Source organism: Primulina eburnea, chromosome 12 (assembly GCF_022965805.1).
Source record: "Primulina eburnea isolate SZY01 chromosome 12, ASM2296580v1, whole genome shotgun sequence".
In the NCBI taxonomy this organism is placed as follows: Eukaryota; Viridiplantae; Streptophyta; class Magnoliopsida; order Lamiales; family Gesneriaceae; genus Primulina; species Primulina eburnea.
In genome coordinates, this window is record NC_133112.1 from 5,983,256 (window position 1) to 6,004,050 (window position 20,795).

The 20,795-nt window shown below is 36.8% G+C and overlaps 2 protein-coding genes across 2 annotated transcripts; one reads left to right on the plus strand and one right to left on the minus strand.

Moving 5' to 3' along the window:
• Positions 1 to 639: 639 nt before the first annotated feature.
• Positions 640 to 13,704, minus strand: LOC140806934 (glutamate--cysteine ligase, chloroplastic-like). Its single transcript, XM_073163499.1, is given in 17 exon segments — positions 640 to 934; positions 1,296 to 1,365; positions 1,526 to 1,606; positions 2,932 to 3,024; positions 3,251 to 3,331; positions 3,417 to 3,506; positions 3,599 to 3,692; positions 7,260 to 7,328; positions 7,450 to 7,520; positions 7,589 to 7,657; positions 7,798 to 7,881; positions 9,043 to 9,135; positions 12,380 to 12,487; positions 12,737 to 12,838; positions 12,840 to 12,888; positions 13,371 to 13,656; positions 13,659 to 13,704. Coding segments are annotated over 17 exon segments (1,575 nt in total). The 3' UTR covers positions 640 to 845.
• A 3,222-nt stretch (positions 13,705 to 16,926) lies between these two features.
• Positions 16,927 to 17,505, plus strand: LOC140807944 (protein FAR1-RELATED SEQUENCE 5-like). The gene has a single exon (XM_073164905.1). It carries the CDS (start codon positions 16,927 to 16,929, stop codon positions 17,503 to 17,505), a length of 579 nt encoding a protein of 192 aa, XP_073021006.1.
• The last annotated feature ends 3,290 nt before the right edge of the window (positions 17,506 to 20,795 follow it).

Consider the following 20,795-nt stretch of genomic DNA (forward strand, 5'->3'; position numbering starts at 1 on the left):
CTAGCTTTTGGGATTGAGTTAAGTCCAAATCTCCATCTTATGAATACACTCAAGGCCCGGTATATTCCAGCCGTGTCTCATTGTGTTCTTCGTAAAAACTAAAATAACAAAAAAAATAACAAATTTAGCAAAATTGAAAATTAAGACCATTTCAACAATTCCACTGTCCACAAGTCCAAGGTGCAATTGATTTTAGTTTGTTATAATTCTACCATTCGCCCTACTTTGAAATATTGGGTTATTTTAAGGAATTAAAAAAAAAAGAAAATTTAAATGTACTTTTCAAATGGTAGTGTTTTTGTAATCTGGCATATGTATCCATGGCACACACTCGATTTCAAACATTTAAAATTGATTGGAGAGACTTGACATACTAACTTGTAGGGATGTAATTACATAAACCTCTCGTAATAAACGAAACATATTTAATCTCACGTTAGTACTTAACCAGTGGATTATAACTGATTTGGATCTTCAAATACAGTGGCACTTAGTGGTAATCTCATGTTCGAAACTCATCTAAAACTCCGCCTCAAATGTAAAAAAAAAAAAAATAAATAAAATAAAATATTCGTTTGGACATTGAAGTGAAATAAAATCAAGAACAGAATTATTTACCAAAAAAAGAGACCCGAAACCGTACAAAACCATTACTGAAATTACAAGTTAAATCATATTAAGTCACGTACATATAGTAAAGAACCGGCGATACATGAGACGGGGAAATGTATACTAAAGTGTGCACAAGATTCTCAACACGATCAGCTGAAATAAAGCTAAATGAACTCGCAAAAATCAGCAATGCACATAAAGAAAGTGCGATAAAGCTAAGTTGAACCACCTCCTCAATATAGCAGCTCCTCAAAAACGGGATCAATGCTCTGTCCCCACTTTCCGTGGTACAAGTCGAGGAGCTTTTCAGCTGGTGTTATGCCTGAATGGGGTGTTTTTAGAACGAAATATGAAACAAAATCGATATTGTTAAAAGACAGAGAGCCACATACGATAAAATGATGAAACAGGAGATATAAGTCGGAGATGTTCTTGTCCCAACACCGTGTGATAAACTAGTTTTTTAGGAGTAAAATTAGACAATCTTGAGATGTTTCTCAGATGGGCATTTTGAGTTAGAGTCGCTTTTGTTAATTTACTTATATAGATTGTATGACACTTCCATTCCACAGTTTACAGCAAAAACTCCCATGTGATCATGCAAAATGTGATAGAACCTACTCAACTCAGAAATTAAAGTTCGCCGTGCAACTAAAAATATGTAATATGACTTGTGAGCTTACCAGTTTTAACCACTTCGCTCACTTCATTTAGGAAATTGGTCTCCTTAAAGCCTCTCCTTTCTAAGCCATCCTACATGGAAAAAAGTACAGATATAGAGATTTTAATAAGCTCGAACAGCAAGTATATGGAGCTTGTTGCTACCTACATAGACATAAGACAATGCAGACTACTAAAACAATGACACTAAAATTGACCATAGAGAAGCAATTGTTTTAGTACTATTTGGAACCTTTGCCAACTTCACGACGTCCATGGCAACATGCTTCAGCAGTCCATCCCGAAAAGGTGTCTTCAGACCACTCTTTGGTACCTACTAAATAGTTACAAATTAGAAGGGCATCTTCATTGCTATTAAAGAAATCTTCATCTTCATAGGCAGATATTATAATGAGAAAGGACATTCCCCCACACCAAGCCAACGTTTAAGTGTTGTTAGTAACAAAGATTTTCTTTTCCCACGGAAAGTTCACCATCATTACGGTCAGAGTTAGCATCTCCATAGTTCCAGGATTTTCAGTCCCGCCTCTCCCCTCCCTAGTTTTGGCTATGTCTCGAGTCTCTCTTCCTAGGAGGAGCTAGGAGTTCCTAGCCATTTGGAAGTATACCCTCCCATCTTTTCCGGTCGGCTTTGTTGTGGCAACTAGTCATTTCATACCTAACCAGGCTTTATACGGTCAAAGATACCTTATCTTGTTGGGACTAAGCTTGGATGGGGTTTCCCCATTAGTTTCCCCTTCTACTTCTGTTTTTGTAGTCTTTAGTAGCTTTCGCATCTAAATGTCAGGGTTGACAATTGACCCCATTCCGTGTATTTTGCTATACTATGCATCCATAGATTGGAGTTTGCCTAAACCTCAACCGGTTGTTTCAGGAGAAAGAGAAAATGGTGGCAGTGGAAATAGAAATCATGGGTAAAAACAAGAGGATTTGAATTCAATGCAAAATCTTTTCAATCCAAACATCAGCAAAAGACAGCAGTGAAGAAGCGTAAGCAACAAAAACTTCCCCTTCATAAAATTGATCCATGGTTCTTTTTCGATGATTTTAATCATTTGTCACAAGTCTTATTTTGGGGTTTGTTGGAGCACAATCTGTCTGTCTCACAAAATTACTATTCTGAACCTGATCTTTTATAGGTATATTGGAAGAAAGAGAATTTTTGTTTTCCATTTTTTTTGTTTTAAATAAGTTTGAAGCTTCTAAATAGGATTCCATAAAGATCACGGTCAAAGGGTATCATTGATCACAAAGTTGGGTTTTATTTCACTCCTTGCTTTCTGAGTGGCAGAAAATGTGTTCCTCAAATCCCCTCCAGGTGATTTAAAATTCAAACTCATAAGTATTGAGATTGCGGGTGCTAGATAACAGGCAACCCTTAGCCAAGATCTCAAGCAAAGACAAAACAGGCAACCCTTCGCCATACTTGTTTTACTAGTTGTAGAGATGGCATATCTCTGGTCTTGCCAAAAAACAAGGAGATCAAGTGTAAAAGGTACGCCTAAATCATGTTGAATGATGAAGCCTAAAGAGAAATAAAACAAATATCGTATCTGCATTCTAGAATTACCATCTCTTTTTTTTTTTTCTGTGATAGAAACTAAATGAAATCGGAAGTCATGTTTAGTCCACATTTACCTTATTCCTTAGCATCTGTCTTTCCTCCGAAGTCCAGTCAGCTGTCATGTCCAGGACATTTTGTAGAGAGACCTCATCATAGAGGAGACCTACCTGAAATTCAAAACTCATAAGAGCTTATAAATCCAACCAAAAGCGTGATTTTACAAGAACTAAATATGTTCTTAATTTGAAAGAGTGAGAAAACTTCTTTAGCAAAACATAAATTTTCCCCACATTCCCCCAATTTTTCTTTTCAATTTTGAACTTGATTACAAACATTTGCTTATATTCCGCTGAAACACAACACTCCATGCACTGCAAGTAAAAGAAAAAATACCCAGAAAGCAGGTAGAGCGCATAGCCTCCTCCAAGGCCCTCCATCGGCACCTCTCATTTCCAAGTATCTTTTAAGCCTGACCTGAGATAGGAGAGAAGGGCGAACTCACCAATAAGATCAAGATGATGGGCGCAACATTTGGTGAACCTTAACCAATGATGCAAACCTCAGGAAATATCGTCGTCAAATGATTCTCCCAATCGTTCAGAGTAGGATAATCACCAGGAAGACAAGTAAGTTTACCGGCCATAAATGCCTGTGTCAGATTCATAATAACCACCTTAGACAACTGGAAGAGAATTAGATAAGCTGTGGATTTTAGTCATAGAATCAAAGATAGAAAATAACCCGGAAGGACATCCCAGCACAATTAATGTACTTTTTCTTCCGATAGACAAAGTACATTGGCACATCAAGAGCATAATCTACATACCGTTCAAACCTGTAACAAGATATGGAATGATACACATAAAGGCTACTTCTTTCATTTGGGAGGCAAAGTGCTTTCAATGGTAAAACACTACCTCATGAATAATAGAAAACAAATCCAAGATGCAGAGGGGCCACAGACATGACACAACATTGACGATAAAAAACTCTTGTGACCGCTACATAGGATGTGATATAACTCATAAGGTTGTGATGATTGTGCAATAAATGGTGTAGCTCTTGATAGAAGAGTAGGTTGTGTTATTTCCAGCACAATGAGAGTATACTCAGCAGCAATAACGGACCTCAGCAATTGGTGTTGGTTTAAAGCTCTCTTTGTCATGGTGGCTGGTTGTGGATGTTATAGGTTGGTAATTGAAACCTATTTAGGTTTGTCAAAGCTTTTTATAATTCGATCTGTGAATGGATGAGGACCGAGAAATCAATTGACAAGGTCAATCGAAAAAGTTCTGTCTGAGGGAACGGATATTTCAAATCTTAATCCAAAATGGAAAGATTCTGTTAGGAACAAAAATTACAAACTGAAACTATATTGCAACCAGAATGAAAATGTTTTCCCAGAAGCACTCTGTTACAAAACCCTGGCAGAAATGCTAGTATTTCCCTAGCCAAAGCTAGTCATAGGATACAAATTGATAACTGAATGCCTAATCTACTCTCCCCACTCACATTTATATATCCTCCCCATTTCTAGATACTTCTAAGGCTTGTGGACTTGGGGCCCATTATATTTGGATCCGTAACAATACCACCCTTTTGAAAATCAGCCTTGTCCTCAAGGCTGGAGTTAGGAAGTTTTTGGCCACAAGTACAGCATTACCCCGAACTGCTTTCCTTGATGCGTGATCACATATTTGGTCTAGTATATTTTCTGGCTTCTGCAGAACCTCATGCATAAAGGATTCATGACTGGTTCTCGAGGCTTCAATAATTTGTAGCTGTTCGTTGCACTCCCCTACAATATCTTTATCCCCTTTCTCCACGCAGGCGATATCATTTATACCTTTTGCCAGTAATGGCATCTGCCCCCTTTTGACAGTTGTATATAGCATATCTCTGGATCCTGCACTAGTACACATTATATCCTCCAACTTCAGCTACATCCAAAGATGCCATTACTCGCCATACAAAACCCCACCTAACTTCACCACTACCATATTTACTCACGCATATGTCATGCTCATGTATGTCCAGGAAATGGCTCTTCAAATTGCAACATAGAAGCAATCCTCCTTTGTGCCAATACTTTGACAGCATCATTGGGCCCCTACAAGCTACAGACGTCCTTTTAACCACTCTATCAAATTCATGCATACCCATAACATTCTGCCTCAATTTCACGACAATGGCATCCATAACAAGATGCCCCAATCTACGCTCAAAAATTGTGTCCCTAACAGCTGACACAGTAGCACCTAGAGCCAGTTCACCGGGAATTTCATCCGGATAGTTGGCAGATTTACGAGTGTCTCCTGGTGCAAGTCCGAACCACGTGATGGGCATTTCACCACCATAGAAATCGTTGTATTACAAGCTACCTGAGTCAGAAAGGAGTCATACCCATTTATTTTCCTACCACTCTGGCCACAAACAACCATCATTTGGCCCAAAAAAACTCCAGACATGAGTTCACCCTCTTCAATTCCAACAAGTTTGTTAACTTTGTTGCACATGCTCCTGATTCGATTCTCAACCCACCATCAATTTCCCTTGTAATTAAACATCCCTTTTCCGGCATAACTTTAATTGTGTTAATGTTATCAACAAGCAATTCCATTCTATTATCTTCAGAGTTTGAATTAACACGGTATCCTGCACCTCTAATTCCAGCAGGCCTACTCACGTTAAAACCGCCCCCCATCCCCCCACCCCAATCGGCAATAAAAACCACACACTGAGGGCCAACGTCATAAATACACCACCAAAAATCAGCACAGGGAGATGACCCTCAACCCTCTGTTCCTTTTTGAGAAAGGATGTTTGCGTTATTAAATATCTACATGGTCCACTTATCTCACAAGAAATTCGATCTAAACTTAAAAATAACGAAGTTCTCTGCCTTTACCAAGTTCCCCAGCAGTCCTAGCAGAAGCAACCTGCAGCTCTGCCTGCTCGTACTTCTTCTGCCCCAACCACTTCCCGCCTTTTCCTGACCCTGCTGTGGGCGCCTTTCTTCCGATGACTGTAATTTGTCGGGTTAGCTTATCAGTGGCCCCTTCTTTCCATGATTCGCTGGTCGACAATCCGCATTAGTCTTCTTGTCAAATAAGCGCCCTCTATTAATTACTTGGACCCAACCCGTGTGTCAGCTACTAGGATGATTGTGCAAGGGCCCGTCGAAGTTCAGCCCGGTCCCTTGGAAGTGCGGGCAAAAACACCCCCTGCAATTTCCTTCACGAAGACATGACTCAGTACCGTTCCACATCCCTCAGAATGGGATCTGGGGCTACTGCCACTTTTCCTTCTCCAACCAACACATTTGGGCCTACTAGGGACATAGCCCATGAGTTTTCCTTCCTCCACAACCCACTGTGTTAACCCCATATCAATCAGCCCGTGGTGAAGCTCTGCTCTCTTCCACTCCATTAACGCAGTGAAACCTTCATAGGGGCTCGCCGCCTTACACCCACTTTATCTGAGAATTAAATCTTCGGTAAGACACTCATCGATTGTGACAAGAGTCTTTGTTTTCATCAACCGTGACCTGGGAAGTTTTAGGTCCTTCTCTCGAATAAACATGGAAAAGTGAATGCTATGCTCCATCTTCACCTTCATTTCACTGCACAATTCCATAGATGTCTCTGTCAAAGTCAGTTTCCCTTCCATTTTATTTCATAACTCTTTCGCAAGTTCACCTTTGGATCCAACTCCCTCAAAATCATGTTGTTCAAGCTTTCTTACGGCTTTTCCCGCTTTCTCACTGCATTGGTCAGCCTCATTATTGGTTCTGGAGCTACTTGTTCTCGTCAGCTTGTTTGTTATATTCAGCTTGGTGATTGAAATCCTCTTCCGTGCCTTGCAGCTCTGGATGTTTGTTCCTTACTGGAGATCCAACATCCCCTTGAACAACAAAAGTTTCAATTCCAGAAAGGACTTGAGAGATTGATTGATGGAACTCATATCTTCCGCGATGACTTTCATATTTTCTGCAATGATTTTCATTTTTTCCCCCCTTTTCATCAATGTCTCCTCTATTGCTTCCGGTCTTTCCTCTTCTCCCTCCATGGAATCCGGCAGGTCGAACCAATTGTTCGGAGCAAAAGTCAAAAACTGAAAATATATTGCAACTATAATGAATATGTTTTCCCAGAGATACACTCGGTTACAAAACCTTAGCAGAAATGCTAGTATTTCAAGCTAGTCACAGGGTACAAATGAATGCCTAATCTACTCTCTCCACTCACATTTATATACCCTCCCCATTTCTAGATACTTTTAAGGCTCGTAGACTTGGGCCCATCATATTTGGGTCCGTAAGAGATTCACAATCTCTTTGAGACTATATGCTGGTAGAGGTAAAACCATCCTCACAGGAGAAGTATATTAAGAGGAAACTCACCCAAAAGAATCATCAAACACGAAAGGTAGCATCCCAGCTCGATTATTGTCCGTATCAGTCCAAATTTGGCTGTATGAAAGAAAGAACTGTTACTTAACGAAATTTCCTGAAAACTTAAAACCCGGACAAATATTCAGAAAATTGAGAATAAATGTTGAAGAGGCTTAATAGTAGAGGACAATAAAACTACCTTCTCATGCTAAGATAACCATTTGGTTTTCCCTCAGTGAATGGTGAATTTGCAAATATTGCCGTTGCTATCTGTTCCACAGATCAGTTAGACTCCAGAGAAATACTGAAAATTCCCATGCCATAAACAACCAACTTACAGGTTGTATGGCAAGGCCAGCTCGAAACTTCCTTATCATGTCAGCTTCAGAACTAAAATCCAGATTGACCTGTAAAATATGAAGTTACAAAAGAATAACAGCAACATCTTATAAATGGCAGTTGATACCGTCTTGAACCAACTATACATATGTTGCAGTAAGCCCAATGAGTTTCTCGTATTTTTTTTTTAAATTAGCATTATGCTCACCTGGACCGTGCAAGTTCGAAACATCATATCAAGTCCAAGTGACCCAACTTTGGGCATGTAATTTTTCATGATCTCGTATCTTCCCTGATCCAAAATATTTTGTCAGTATTCACAAATTTACATGCAATGAAGATTGTGTAAGCATCTGAAAGAAAAGAACCATGCAGTGCATAAAAACACATACCAAGTCATTTAAAAGACAATGTGATCTTCAACATCCTAATTTCTCTGGTTCTTTAACGTTCTTGTTTACATCTGAAGCATGTTATTTCATGGCCTTTTTAACATTTAATATTTTCTATTTTTACATCAAGTGATAAGATGGTAATTTGAAGCAAATATGCACACAAATAAACGTACAAACTGCGTAGTTATTTTTAAAAGAAAAATATACCAATAGAAGTTGCATCTTAATATGGATAAATTAGCTAGTCTGGTTTCTTCAAAAATTGAGAATTTGGTTTATCAAGTATATTTGGTTAGTTTTTAAAAATCGATGCTATCAGATAACCAGGCAAAACAACCAAATTTGTAGTTTAATCGATTCAATTTGACATAAAAAATTATTCGATACTATCGGTCTCAGTAAGTCAATTGGGTCAGAAATCAAACCTCCCGATTGCACACTACTATCTTTAATCACGGGAATTACTGAAGTGAATGTTGTTCGTAAGGTCTTCTTGTATATAGTTTGTGGAAAGGCGCGGAAGACGGCAAAGGATAAAGAATCAAATCCATCACATCGAAACGAGAAGTATATTTATGAAATTATGACAAGTTTTTTTTTTTATTTTACAACGAACTAGGTCAACTAATCTATACAGAATAATCAAGACTTAATTCTAGGCACAATCCCTTAGGTTTAGGTACTAGACAATAATTATCTTTAATTAGCCTATGCGCTTAAGAAGGAAATATTCACATAATATCTCTATACAAACACAATATTTCCTTCTATTTTCTCCACATAGTTAAAGAAAAATATGAACTGTGCATATAAATCACAACCAACACATATATAATCACCACACATAAACAACTCAAGCATGAGGCATTATTGTTGCATAGAGAGCATGTAATTTCTGAGAAGGAATATATGTATAGAGAAAATATAAGGGTGCCCTACTTATGGCACAAAACTAGATAATTGGTCATTGAATAGTGCGGACACGATGTTATATTGGAACGTGAAAATTATCTGTGCATCAAATTGGCATAAAATGAATGCTTTTGGGTAGATAATACCTTGGGCATAACTGGTATATCTTCACGTCTCCATTTGGGCTGAAAGCCAATTCCTAGGAATCCAATCCCCAACTCCTCTGCAACGGCTTTAACCTGAGAATTTCATTTAAAAACCGATATCATACCAAATCACGCGAGGCATGATTCATTAACATTGTTGCAATTAATTTTCTAAAGGTATGAAGTTTGCAGGATTGGAATAAGAGAAAAGAATTAACGTGACATCTCTCTCAGAATTTTATCCCATCCCTTTCAGTATTTAATCCAGAAGTTTAGAACAAAACATCCTTCATAAGAATAGCAAAAGAGGTAGCCAAGCTACGGATTGGTCATATAAAAAGAAAATGACAATAGAACAAGCAAAAACAAATCATACAAGCCCCCAAAAGCTACACACAGCCATGGTTTACTCATAATTACACCCACAACAAAAAGCATTGAAATTACAACATAATGACCAGAAAATAGGATGGAAAATGACAAAAGTTGCACGCTGCTGGAACTTGTGTAATGACATCCTAAGATACTGAAGTTATTGGTAAAAAGCTTTATTTCACTTTAGACACATGTCAAGTTGAGTGATGTGAATGTACAGAAGCAAAACGAATTGTGTTGATGGCACATAGGTAGCCTGATTTCATTACGTGGCAGTAATTCCTTTGCTTCACGCCAACCACCTTCAGTTCACATTACATTTTTGTGAGATTTGTACTTGTATGACACCCTAGAGACCAAATTACCAGATAAATTCACTGCTTCACGCCAGTAACCTTCAGTCCAAATCCCATTTTTGTGAGGTTTGTACTGGTATCACAGCTAGAGGCCAAATTACCAGATAAATTAACGCATAAACCTCAAAAGGTTGTGACAAGAAATCAAACATCATACTTTATAGATTTTTTTTTATGAGAAACAATATTTTATTAATGATATGATAAGAGTTAATTACAACAGTGGACTAGCGGTCCACTATCAATAGAAATTACATAATATCAATGTAGTATCAAGGATACACATAAGCCCAATCTCTCAATATATCTGAGATCGACATGCTCTTAAATTTATCATGAGTGCAGATCCACATAACAACTTCTATCTTGACTTTATCCCAACATTGTTCTCTATTGTCCTCCTTATCTTCAAAAACTCTTTGATTTCTTTCTAGCCATATTGTCCAGCATATGCCTTGAACCACCACTTGCCAAAAAGTTCTTCCCCACGTACCTGTTAGTTGTCTTAGATCCATAGAGAATAAATTAGTCGTTGACTTAGGCATCACCCAAACCAATTTCAGTTCTTTCAAAGCTCTACTCCACTAGTCGGTCGTGAATGCACAGTGAATTAGCATATGATCACGTGTTTCCGCTTCATTCCTACACAACACACACCAATTGGGGCTCATAGCAATTGAGAGCCATTTTTTTTGAATCATTTCCAAGGTCGGTAGCTTACCCTAAATCGCAGTCCACCAGAATACCTGAATCTTTGATAACATGGAAATAAGGAAAAACGGGGAAGCGACTATAGGGAAAAAAGAACTCAAAGAAAGATTTTACCGAGAAAAAACCAGAAGGATCCCTATTCCACACTCAATAGTAATCTACCCCTTCAACCAACCTAGACATGTCTAACAAACCTAATAACTCAGTCAACTGTAAAAACTCCTCATCTCTCACGGCCCTTCTAAAATTCAAATCCCGTGATTGGGTAGACGACAAATTGTCAAAATGAAGTGTGATATAGGGAAATTGTGAACCGCAGATAGCTGAAAAAAGTCCGGAAAAAGTTCTTTGAAGGAGTAATCTCCCCACCACCTATCTTCCCAAAATCTAACCTTAATACCTCCTCTAACCTTAATTGAAACTAATTGCTGAAATGTCGGGTATATTCAGGAAATAAACTTCCATGGACATCTGAATGTCACGCTTCTTGCTAAACCCGCATCCCACCCATTCTCTTGTAACCCATATTTACACATTATGACCTTCTTCCACAACGTTCCATCTTCCACATAAAATCTCCACCATCATTTCCCCAACATAGCCTTGTTCCTCAACATTATTTTCCCAATACCCAATCAGCCTTTTTTCTTTGGGTTTGCACACTTGTTCCCACGCAACCAAGTGATTATGTACTTCACCATCCGCTCCATACCATAAAAAGTCCCTTGAAATTTTCTCCATCGCGTCCGTTATACCTTTAGGTACCCTAAAAAGAGACATATAATATATCCAAAGTGCATTTAAAACAGATGTTATCAAAGTTGAACTTCCCCATCTTGACAAAAAGTTTTTTTCCAACTTGCCAATTTTTTCCGACATCTTAGACATAATAGGTTCCCAGAACGATGCTTGTAATGGATTTCCACCTAAAGGCACACCCAAATACTTAATAGCCGACTTCTCCATAACACATCCAATTTGTTGTGTTAACAGTTCAACTTCTTCTTCTTCACCGTGAATACCCAACAAAGAATTCTTTTCCCAATAGATTTTTAATCCAGACATGTCGCAGAAAGATCTCACAACTTGCACCAAAAACCTAATATGATCCTCTTTCCTCACAAAGAAAAGTGTATCGTCTGCAAAATGAATATGAGATATCTTTATCATGTCTCTTTCAACCTCGATCCCCCTTATTAAATTCTCGTCCTTGGCTTTATAAATCAATCTCCCTAACACATCCACTACCAAGTTGAACGAAAAAAAAAACAGCGGATCACCTTGTCTAAGCCCTTTGTAAGCATTAAATTTGCCCCTTGGCCTTCCGTTAATCATAACAAAAAATGATATATTCGACACACATCTTTTGATCCATCTCCCTCCAAACCCCTTTTCGTCAAAACAAAATCCAAAAAATCTCAATCCACATTGTCATATGCCTTTTCGAAATACACCTTCGATATCTGTCCTTTCTTCTTCTTCCTCATTCCCTCTTCTAGTAGTTCATTCGCAGTAAGACCACAATCGAGTATTTGTCTTTCCTCAACAAACGCATTATGAGATTCGGATATTGTTTCTGCTATGAGATTCTTAATCCTTGTTGTTAAAACTTTTGTTATTATCTTATACAAACTTGTTGTAAGGTTAATTGGTCTGAAATCCTTCACTTTGATCGATTCATTTTTCTCCCGGATTAAACAAATGTACGTTTCATTGGTTACACCATTTATGATTCCACACAGTATTTGTCATGTAATGGGAGAAACTAAGGGCTGTAGTCACAAAAGCTAAATCAGAAGGGTTTGAGAATAGCAAACAAAACTTCTTGAGGAAAAAAATGAGAAACACAAAAATAGTTGATTGTCATTGCCACATTCATATAAAGGACAACGAACCTGGTAAAGATGAGAATTAACTTCAGCACAAGTTTGGTGTAGAGTTTCAAGAGGTGCACCACTGAGCTCGAACTGGCCACCAGGCTCCAAGGAGATGCTTTGTTTTCCCTACCAATAGATGGTCAAATTTAGTGGTAGATATTTCATATGGAAAAAAATGAAAGAAACCTCAATGTTTGTTCCAAAATGAAAGGCGTTTGGCATTAAGTACCAATGGCACGAGCTCAACGTGAACATGGAAAATGTGGAAAAAAAATACCTGTTAGAAACTAGACACTGTTGCCACAAGTAACTATACACTACATAAAAGAAACGAAGAAAAAATATATCCACAAGTTGACTAAGAAAATATCAAACCTGCTTGAGTCCAATAATGTAGTCACCTTCCATTATCTTATCCCAATCAAATCTCTCGGAAATAGCATTAAGCATCTCGGCTATTTGTTCATACTTCATGGGTTAGTAAAGTTCCAGTCTCGAACCCAAATTTTTCATGCTCAGTCCCTATCCTACATGGACAAAAATAAATATTGGGAGCTTTACATGCCTTGTGATAACTATAATACACAATAGTTAACACAAGTACCCACAAATAAATAGTAAACAAAGGAAACGACTAATTACTCCTTGCAAATAAACAAAAACAGATTAAACTGCCAGGCGATATTCCTGACAAAAAATTAAATAAATTAAAAATTGAACTCAAACCTCCAAAACTCTAAAAAAGTCTAAAGCCATGAAAATGAAAGAAATCGTAAATTGCAGGTTGGGGAGTGGGGTCTGCAGCATCTAGATGCATACGTACATATCTCAATCATTTAGCTAGGATATGTAAGGTCCGTCCAAAATTTGAACTACTTAAGTGCCGAATATCTCAAAAAACAAGCAGCGAGCACCAGGATTAATGGTTAGCAATAGTCACAGTGAAAGAACTATTTTTCTAGGAAAAGATGAACCGGATCCAAGTACCAATAAGAACTAGAAGTTGAACCTCCATTTTTCCTTCGTCTTGCAGCCAGAAGCAAGGTAACCTACAAGATCTTCTTTGGTCAGTGGCTCTGCGGCAACAACAGCATCATCAGTAGGAGGACTTGCAGCCACAATAAATCGATGTCCTCGACAAAATACTGCTCCAGAGACATCTAAACGCAAGTTATGTGCTGCCTTCAAGGAATTCCAAGAATGTGGGCGCAAACCAGAGAAGATTTCCTTCGTTTTGGGCTCCTCCATTGTGCTAAAACTGCTTTTAACTCCATTATGTCGAACTTTACACTGTATTCATTAGATATCCATTGTGATGAGCCAGGTTGGGTCATCATCGCCATGTCTTAAAGCTGAAAGATTTAACATAAGACTATTAGCAGATGACCCAACAGGCCCATGAGATAAAATTTATATGTTCAGCATTTCGAGTTAGAAAGCCTGAATATAGATACTGGAAAGATAAGAATCATAAAATGCCACAAATTTTTATGATTTTGATGAAAACTTACTTTCACTCCAACAAAAACAACGAGAGGTTATACCCAGATTTATTATAACTTGTTAAACGAAAGATTAAGCCCCTGATAACCATTAAAAGGAGATTTTGTCCATGGACCCTACTAAGGAGTGTTGGAAGTGTGAAATTTAATATTGGACATAAATTTTAAGAAAAATAATCTTAAAAGGACCGAAAATTCTCCTCGTTACAACAGGCAAACAATACATCCATGAATGATCACTCAAATTCGAGCTAAATCACACACGTAGAACCAATGAACAAGCACTGGCTCATAAATTCATTGCATAATCTTTTTTCCCCGTGGATAATAGATAGAGTGCCTTAAAAAAAAAACCCACAAGCAAGAATTATCTACATAAAAGATTAAAATAAAAACGAATGAAAGAAAGCTCGAGAGAACATAAGAAGATTATCCAAAATTGAATCTTGGAAAGACAACGCAATACCAAACAGTACGAGGAAATATGAGAAGGCGCTTCCTACAAAACAGGAAAAAGTTCGAGTCTTGGCTTCTCCGAGTGCCGCCGCTGAAAGATTGATATCTAGCTTTTTTCAGTTACCATTCAACAATTGCAGAGCAAACAGAAAAAAAAAAAAAAAAATTAAAATGGAAAAGGTGGGCCTCGGGGAATTGCAGGGTGCGACACCATCCATTCTTTTCGGTGGGTCCTTTTTTTATTTTCAATTTTATGTCGTCATATAATCAAGTACGATAAATGTGCAACATATCAATATTATATATATATTTATCGTACATATATTATATGATGAGATTACACTTACATATTAGAGGTACAATTTTTTTGTTTCATCAAATCTAATAAATGAATATCATCTTATTGATGCTCACATAAATGTGCACATTAAATATGCAATATATCAAAATTATATATAAAAAATTTTCCATGCAAAGAAGTTTAAATAATTTAAAATATGTAGTTAATTGGATTCAAACTCAAAGTTAATATGATAAACATGTGATATATAATATAAGGATAAATAAGATGTAGGATATTATATTTAATGTTTGGTATGATTTTAATAAGAGTGATTAAATGTATATATTAGACTGTAATGACAAAATTAACATTATCATTTAAATTTTGTGAGTCAAATCAAATATCAATTTTTAAAATTAATCGAGTGATACTAATAATTTTATTGAGATTTATAAAAATCATTTATATAATTATCTAGAGTTCATTTATCATATTATATAATATATAAAAATAAATAAATATATTTATTTGATTTTAATTTTATATTAAGATCGAAACAGTGACATTTTACAAGAAAAACTTTAAATATTTATAAAAATTATTTATATAATTATCTCGAGGTCAAAATATCATTATTTTGATAATATATAAAAATAAATAAAAATATTTGATAGGGTTTAGGATTTTTTATATATTGAGGGCAATAAAGTCATTTGTGATATTTTTTATCATTAAATTAAAATTATCACATCTCATAAAAAGGATATTTTATCTTTGTATAAAATTATTTATCACGGCTCATGATATTATCATGGCCTTTCTAAAAAGGTACTAAACGTGGGATAAGGAGGATTATTTATTAATCTCTCTCTTATCCAACGTACTAAACTATACCTTACAATGTTAACATTGTCTCAACATCATCTCCACCATCAACAATCTACCATTTTGCCATACAATCTTCACTAGAGTTGTGTAATTTTTAAATTTGATTTAAAATACGTGTGTGTATTTATCCGCCTAGGAAGATTTCGACTGCAAAGACGACTTGTTTTTCCCACCACATCCAGAGGTCGTCGTCTTTGTAAAAATCGAGGCAATAGGTGTGTACGGTAAGTTCGATGCTGGCGTTAGGGCTGTGCCCTAACCCAGTCGAACGCTGACACGTGGCACCTTTATTTAATTTTTTTTTGTAAATCTGCTTTAAAAAATAGCCTTTTTTACCATGATTAATTGCTCAACCTTTTCTTTTTAAAAAAAAATAGAATAACTCAAATTATTTCAAATTCCCGTGAAAAAATTACCCCCATTTTTTTCCCTTTTCTTTCACGTTATGCCATCTTCATCGGTAAATTTCATTCCATACCTCCACCAAAACGACAGCGGCGCTGCTACACACCGGCGTACATTGCATCCACCGGAAAGACTCCTGAATCACTGTGTGTTATTTTCACGTTCAGGATTAATTTTTATTTAAATCAAAAGATGAGATTTTTACCTTTGCTTCGGTTTCAAGCCATCAAGGGAAACTTGGGTTTTGTGATATATTTTGGATTTTCTGTTTGCTTTTGAACGGATTTTAAGGTACATTATAATAATTTCAAGTTTCAACTACTTTAGGCTTTGGGTTCCTGGATTTACAATTGGAGTTACCGTTATTATTTTATAATTTTCTTGTTTTCAGGGATCGTAAATTATCTTGATTTATCTCTTATTTCACATTGTTTAGGGGGCAAAAATGTGGTGTACGTGTTTATAATCTAGGTTGATTGTCAAGTATAGAGATGCTCATTGTCAAAAATATGTTGTTATAAGGCAGTGGACACATATAGATATTAAGATTTTGGCTTTTGTGACTTTTGAAAATTTTGAGGAACAATTTTTATATTGGCTGAAATTGGGGAACAATTTTTTTACGATACTGTTTGGTAAATTTCATTTCGTTTCAGAATTTGAGATGTTAACTATAATTTTATATTGTAATTTGGATGAAATGATTGATAAACTAACCCATATTTCTTATTTGACACACGATGCTCTCTGGTTCTACTTCTGATTTTTTTTGTTATTGTCTCATAAAATTTACTGGAGTATTGTTGTTCCTGAGTTCATCACAAGATTAGATCTTGGTCCATCTGTGGTTGCTACACATCTACATACATCTCATTGACTAAACCGAGACATGAAACACGAAGAATGGATCTGATTCATCTGTGGTTGCTACATTCTATCTACAAATTCTATTGTAGATCAATTGGAGAGTAGACTATTTGTTGGTGAAGTTGTGAAAAGTGTTGAAGATGATTATATACTATATTGTAATTATGCTCATGCAAAAGGTTTTAGTGCTAAAAAAAGGTGATCAACGCTACTTTCCTGGCACTAACGAAATTCAAGCTAAAGAGTTTGAATGTTATTGTGAGGATAGTAAAGATGAAAAACGTTCTAATGCACAAATACCTGTTTACTTGAAGCCGACAAGTAGAAGTAAATGTAAAGCAAAGCTCAGAATAGCTAGGCAACGTGGTGGAGAATGGACGGTCGATAGATTTGTCATGGAACATAATCATGAAATGCTTGCGGCTGATCAAAGACATTTGTTGAGATCATCACGCAATATTTCATATGCTCAAAAATCTATTTTGGAGTCCATGGTAAATTATGGGATAATAGTGTGGAAAGCTACCTGTTGTATGGTAAATGAAGCACAAGGACCACAGAATTTGAGCTTTATTCGAAAAGATGCATATGATTATCTTGGTCGCATAAAAAAACAAACGAAAGTTGAGAACGGGGATGCTTCTGCATTACTTCATCATTTTATAAACAAGTCGAATAAAGAGTCAAATTTTTATTGGAATGTGCAATTAGATGATGACAATAGTCATGAACTTCTTCCTTAGGGATTCCAGATGTGAAGCTGATTATGAGTTTTTTGGTGATATATTATCAGTTGACACGACTTATCGAACCAATCGTACAATTGGATAGTGCTCCTTTCGTTGGAATTGATCAGCACAGACAAAATGTAATGTTTGGCTTGGCATTTATGTCAGATGAAACTGAGAGTTCATTTGAATGGTTGTTCAAAACTTTTCTTTATTCTATGAATGGGAAACAACCTGAAACAATTTTTACAGATCAATGCCAAGCAATGATGAATGTAATTGAAACAATTTTTCCACATTCACACCATCGGTTATGTCAATGGCACGTCAATCAAAATGCTCCATCACACTTAGGTAGTTTGAATGGTGATTCGAGTTTTAAAAGATTGTGATCCACATGGAGTATTATGATTGATGAATACAATCTCAGTGGCCACAAATGGTTAAATGGTATGTACACGTTGAGATACAAATGGGCTACTACGTTTAGCAATCACAAGTTTAGTGCAGAGCTATTGGCAACTTCTAGAAGCGAGGTGACAAATGCTGCGTTAAAGAGATCAAGTAACAGTGCAATTTCATTGTATGATTTTGTGGTTGATTACGAAAAAATCCAACAAAGTTGGCGAGAGAAAGAGAAATCCGAAGATACACATTGTCATCACAAGAAAGCCCCGACAATATTGAAAAACAATCCAATGTTGAATTATGCAGCTGATGTTTATACACTCACAGTGTACAAGCTATCTCTTCAAATATTTGTGCAGCCTTTAAGCATTGCTCCCGTTGATCACATGCTAAATCTACCTGGACATCTATTAGTTTAGCTAGTTTCTCATATTGGTCGGTAGATGTGGTGCAACTTGAAGCTGTAGTAGAACTTGAAGCGGAAGCTGAAGCGGGCGCTGAAGCGGACATTGAACTCGAACAAGATTGTATTTCCTTGTACGCGTAAATGCTGCTACTGCTTCTTCATTAGTTTTATAAGACTTGTGTACAGCTCCACTAAATTTGTTAACTTGCATATGCGTTTCTTCCCAAGACGTATATACGCCGGGATTACGTCCAACAAACACAACATATGTTTTGCCCTATAGTTACACAAAATTTCCAAAAAAATGAATTAGTTTACTAAATGCATCAAATAAAACAAAAAATAGCAACTTCAAATTAAACGGCTCACCATTTCAACACTATCAAGTCACCAGATGCTGAGAAGGTCCAATAGTACCACACAAATAAAACTCTTGTTCAATTCCTATTATTGCTCCACAACCCAACTATCAGTGTTGATCCCTCTGTTACACACAATGTAATGCCCGGAAAATTAATCCCAGTAATCGGTAATTATTGAATTATAATTTGATATAATTACGAAAGGATTAACCGGGACACGAAATAAGATTACACGTGAAATGTATGTGCAAGGCAGTAGTATTGGCGCACATGCGCGAATAGAAGCCGCGCACATGCGCGCGATGTTCAGAGAGGTGGGCGCATATGCGCGGATTGATAGCGCGCATATGCGCGGAAGTTCCAGAGGGTGTCGCGCATATGCGCGGAAATAGTCGCGCATATGCGCGAGCTGCCGAGGAACTCAATGCGCAGACCAGTAGGTCTCGCGCATATGCGCCGGTAATGTCGCGCATATGCGCGAGACATGCAGAAAGGAAACGTGACACTTGGTTCATCGTGAGCCGTGAGTATATATATATATATATACAAAAACGCATTCAGTCTCAGAAACGAGAAATCGAGGAATTGAGAGAAAGTGTTGGAATTTGATTTCAATTTCAATCGTGTGATCAATCCGTCCGTCCGAATTGTAATCCGACTTTGGTACTGTTATCCTATCGACGTAGGCTACACTTTGACGTAAGTTTTGCTACGTTTTGACATGCTTTGAATTTATGCTATTGTCAGAATTGAATAGGATTCAGATATGATGTTCTTGATATGTTAGACATCATAGAATCGAAGTCAGATTAAGAAATAGACTGATTATGGAATTGTTATGAATTTTTAGGGTATATTGATTTATACCGGACAGATTTGGATTATGAATCGATTACAGTTTATATTGGATATGGGTTATAGATTGTAATTGATAGATGTTGAGATGGTATTGACGGGAATAGTGAAATGATACTATTATGCCGTTGATTTTGAATTAAATTCAGATTGATCAGATTGTTATCGATTTGGGAGGTATATTGACATAAGATTATTCATATTGTCATTACCAGACAGACTGTGAATTCAGGACTTCGACTGAGCAGGAAACCGAGACTGCAAAGAAAGGTATAAGTCAATGTGGTATTGGGAGATGGACTTGAGTCGGTTTAGACTTGGGTTTCCCTAAATCACATACTTTATTTTATTGCATGGATATTTGCATTGATTTGATTAATATACTTGTTCTCTTGATATTAGACAACAGGTATTGGTTGAATTGTCTTGGGACACACCGTGCCGGATAGTGGTGGTATCACCACGGCACATTGCACGATGTCTCAGGATAGGATGCTAGCGATAGAGCTATAGTCCTTGACGGTTAGGTCAGGACACTGGATGTATGGTTATATCGAGTAATGGAATCCATTACGGAATTCGATATAGGAACACCATATTTGGTTATATCGAGTAAAGGGGTTGGAATTCTTCTATTACGGAATTCGATATAGGAATACCGGGGCACTGGTTATATCGAGTAATAGAGATTATGGTTCCCTCCTTTACAGAATTCGATATAGGAATACCACATCTGGAAACCGGGATCCCTAGACTAGGATTGAGTCTAGTCTTAAATGATGTAGCTACGAGTATTGTAGATTCTTGTTTATGTTTCGGAGTATGATACATATTCATGTTACCTGATTACATGCTTTATATTGTTTATATGATTGCATGTTTCATTGATTTATACTGGGGATTATATTCTCACCGGTATATCCGGCTGTTGTCTTGTCTGTATGTGTACTTGACAACAGGTGGGACAGGTCCAGGGTCGAGGAAATGAAGAGCTAGATCGTGATTAGAGTGGTGGCACCGGACTTGGACTAGATGTAGGGTTCAACACTTGACTTTAGTTTTAAACCCTAGTTTGAATAAATGTTGAAATACAGGATTCGTATTTTATATACTGATATGTATATATGTTGTATGTCACTACGTTCCGCATTTTAAAAAAAATTTTAGACCCTGTTTTTAATTGATTAATTAGTCCCATTTATGATTAAGAACTTGATTAGCGTCCGGGTCCCCACAACAGGTGGTATCAGAGCGATAGATCCCTTAGACTGAGA

Bases quoted from the DNA above. Each gene is read 5' to 3' on its own strand.
- LOC140807944 (XM_073164905.1), top strand. From the start codon at position 16,927: ATGCTCATGCAAAAGGTTTTAGTGCTAAAAAAAGGTGATCAACGCTAC.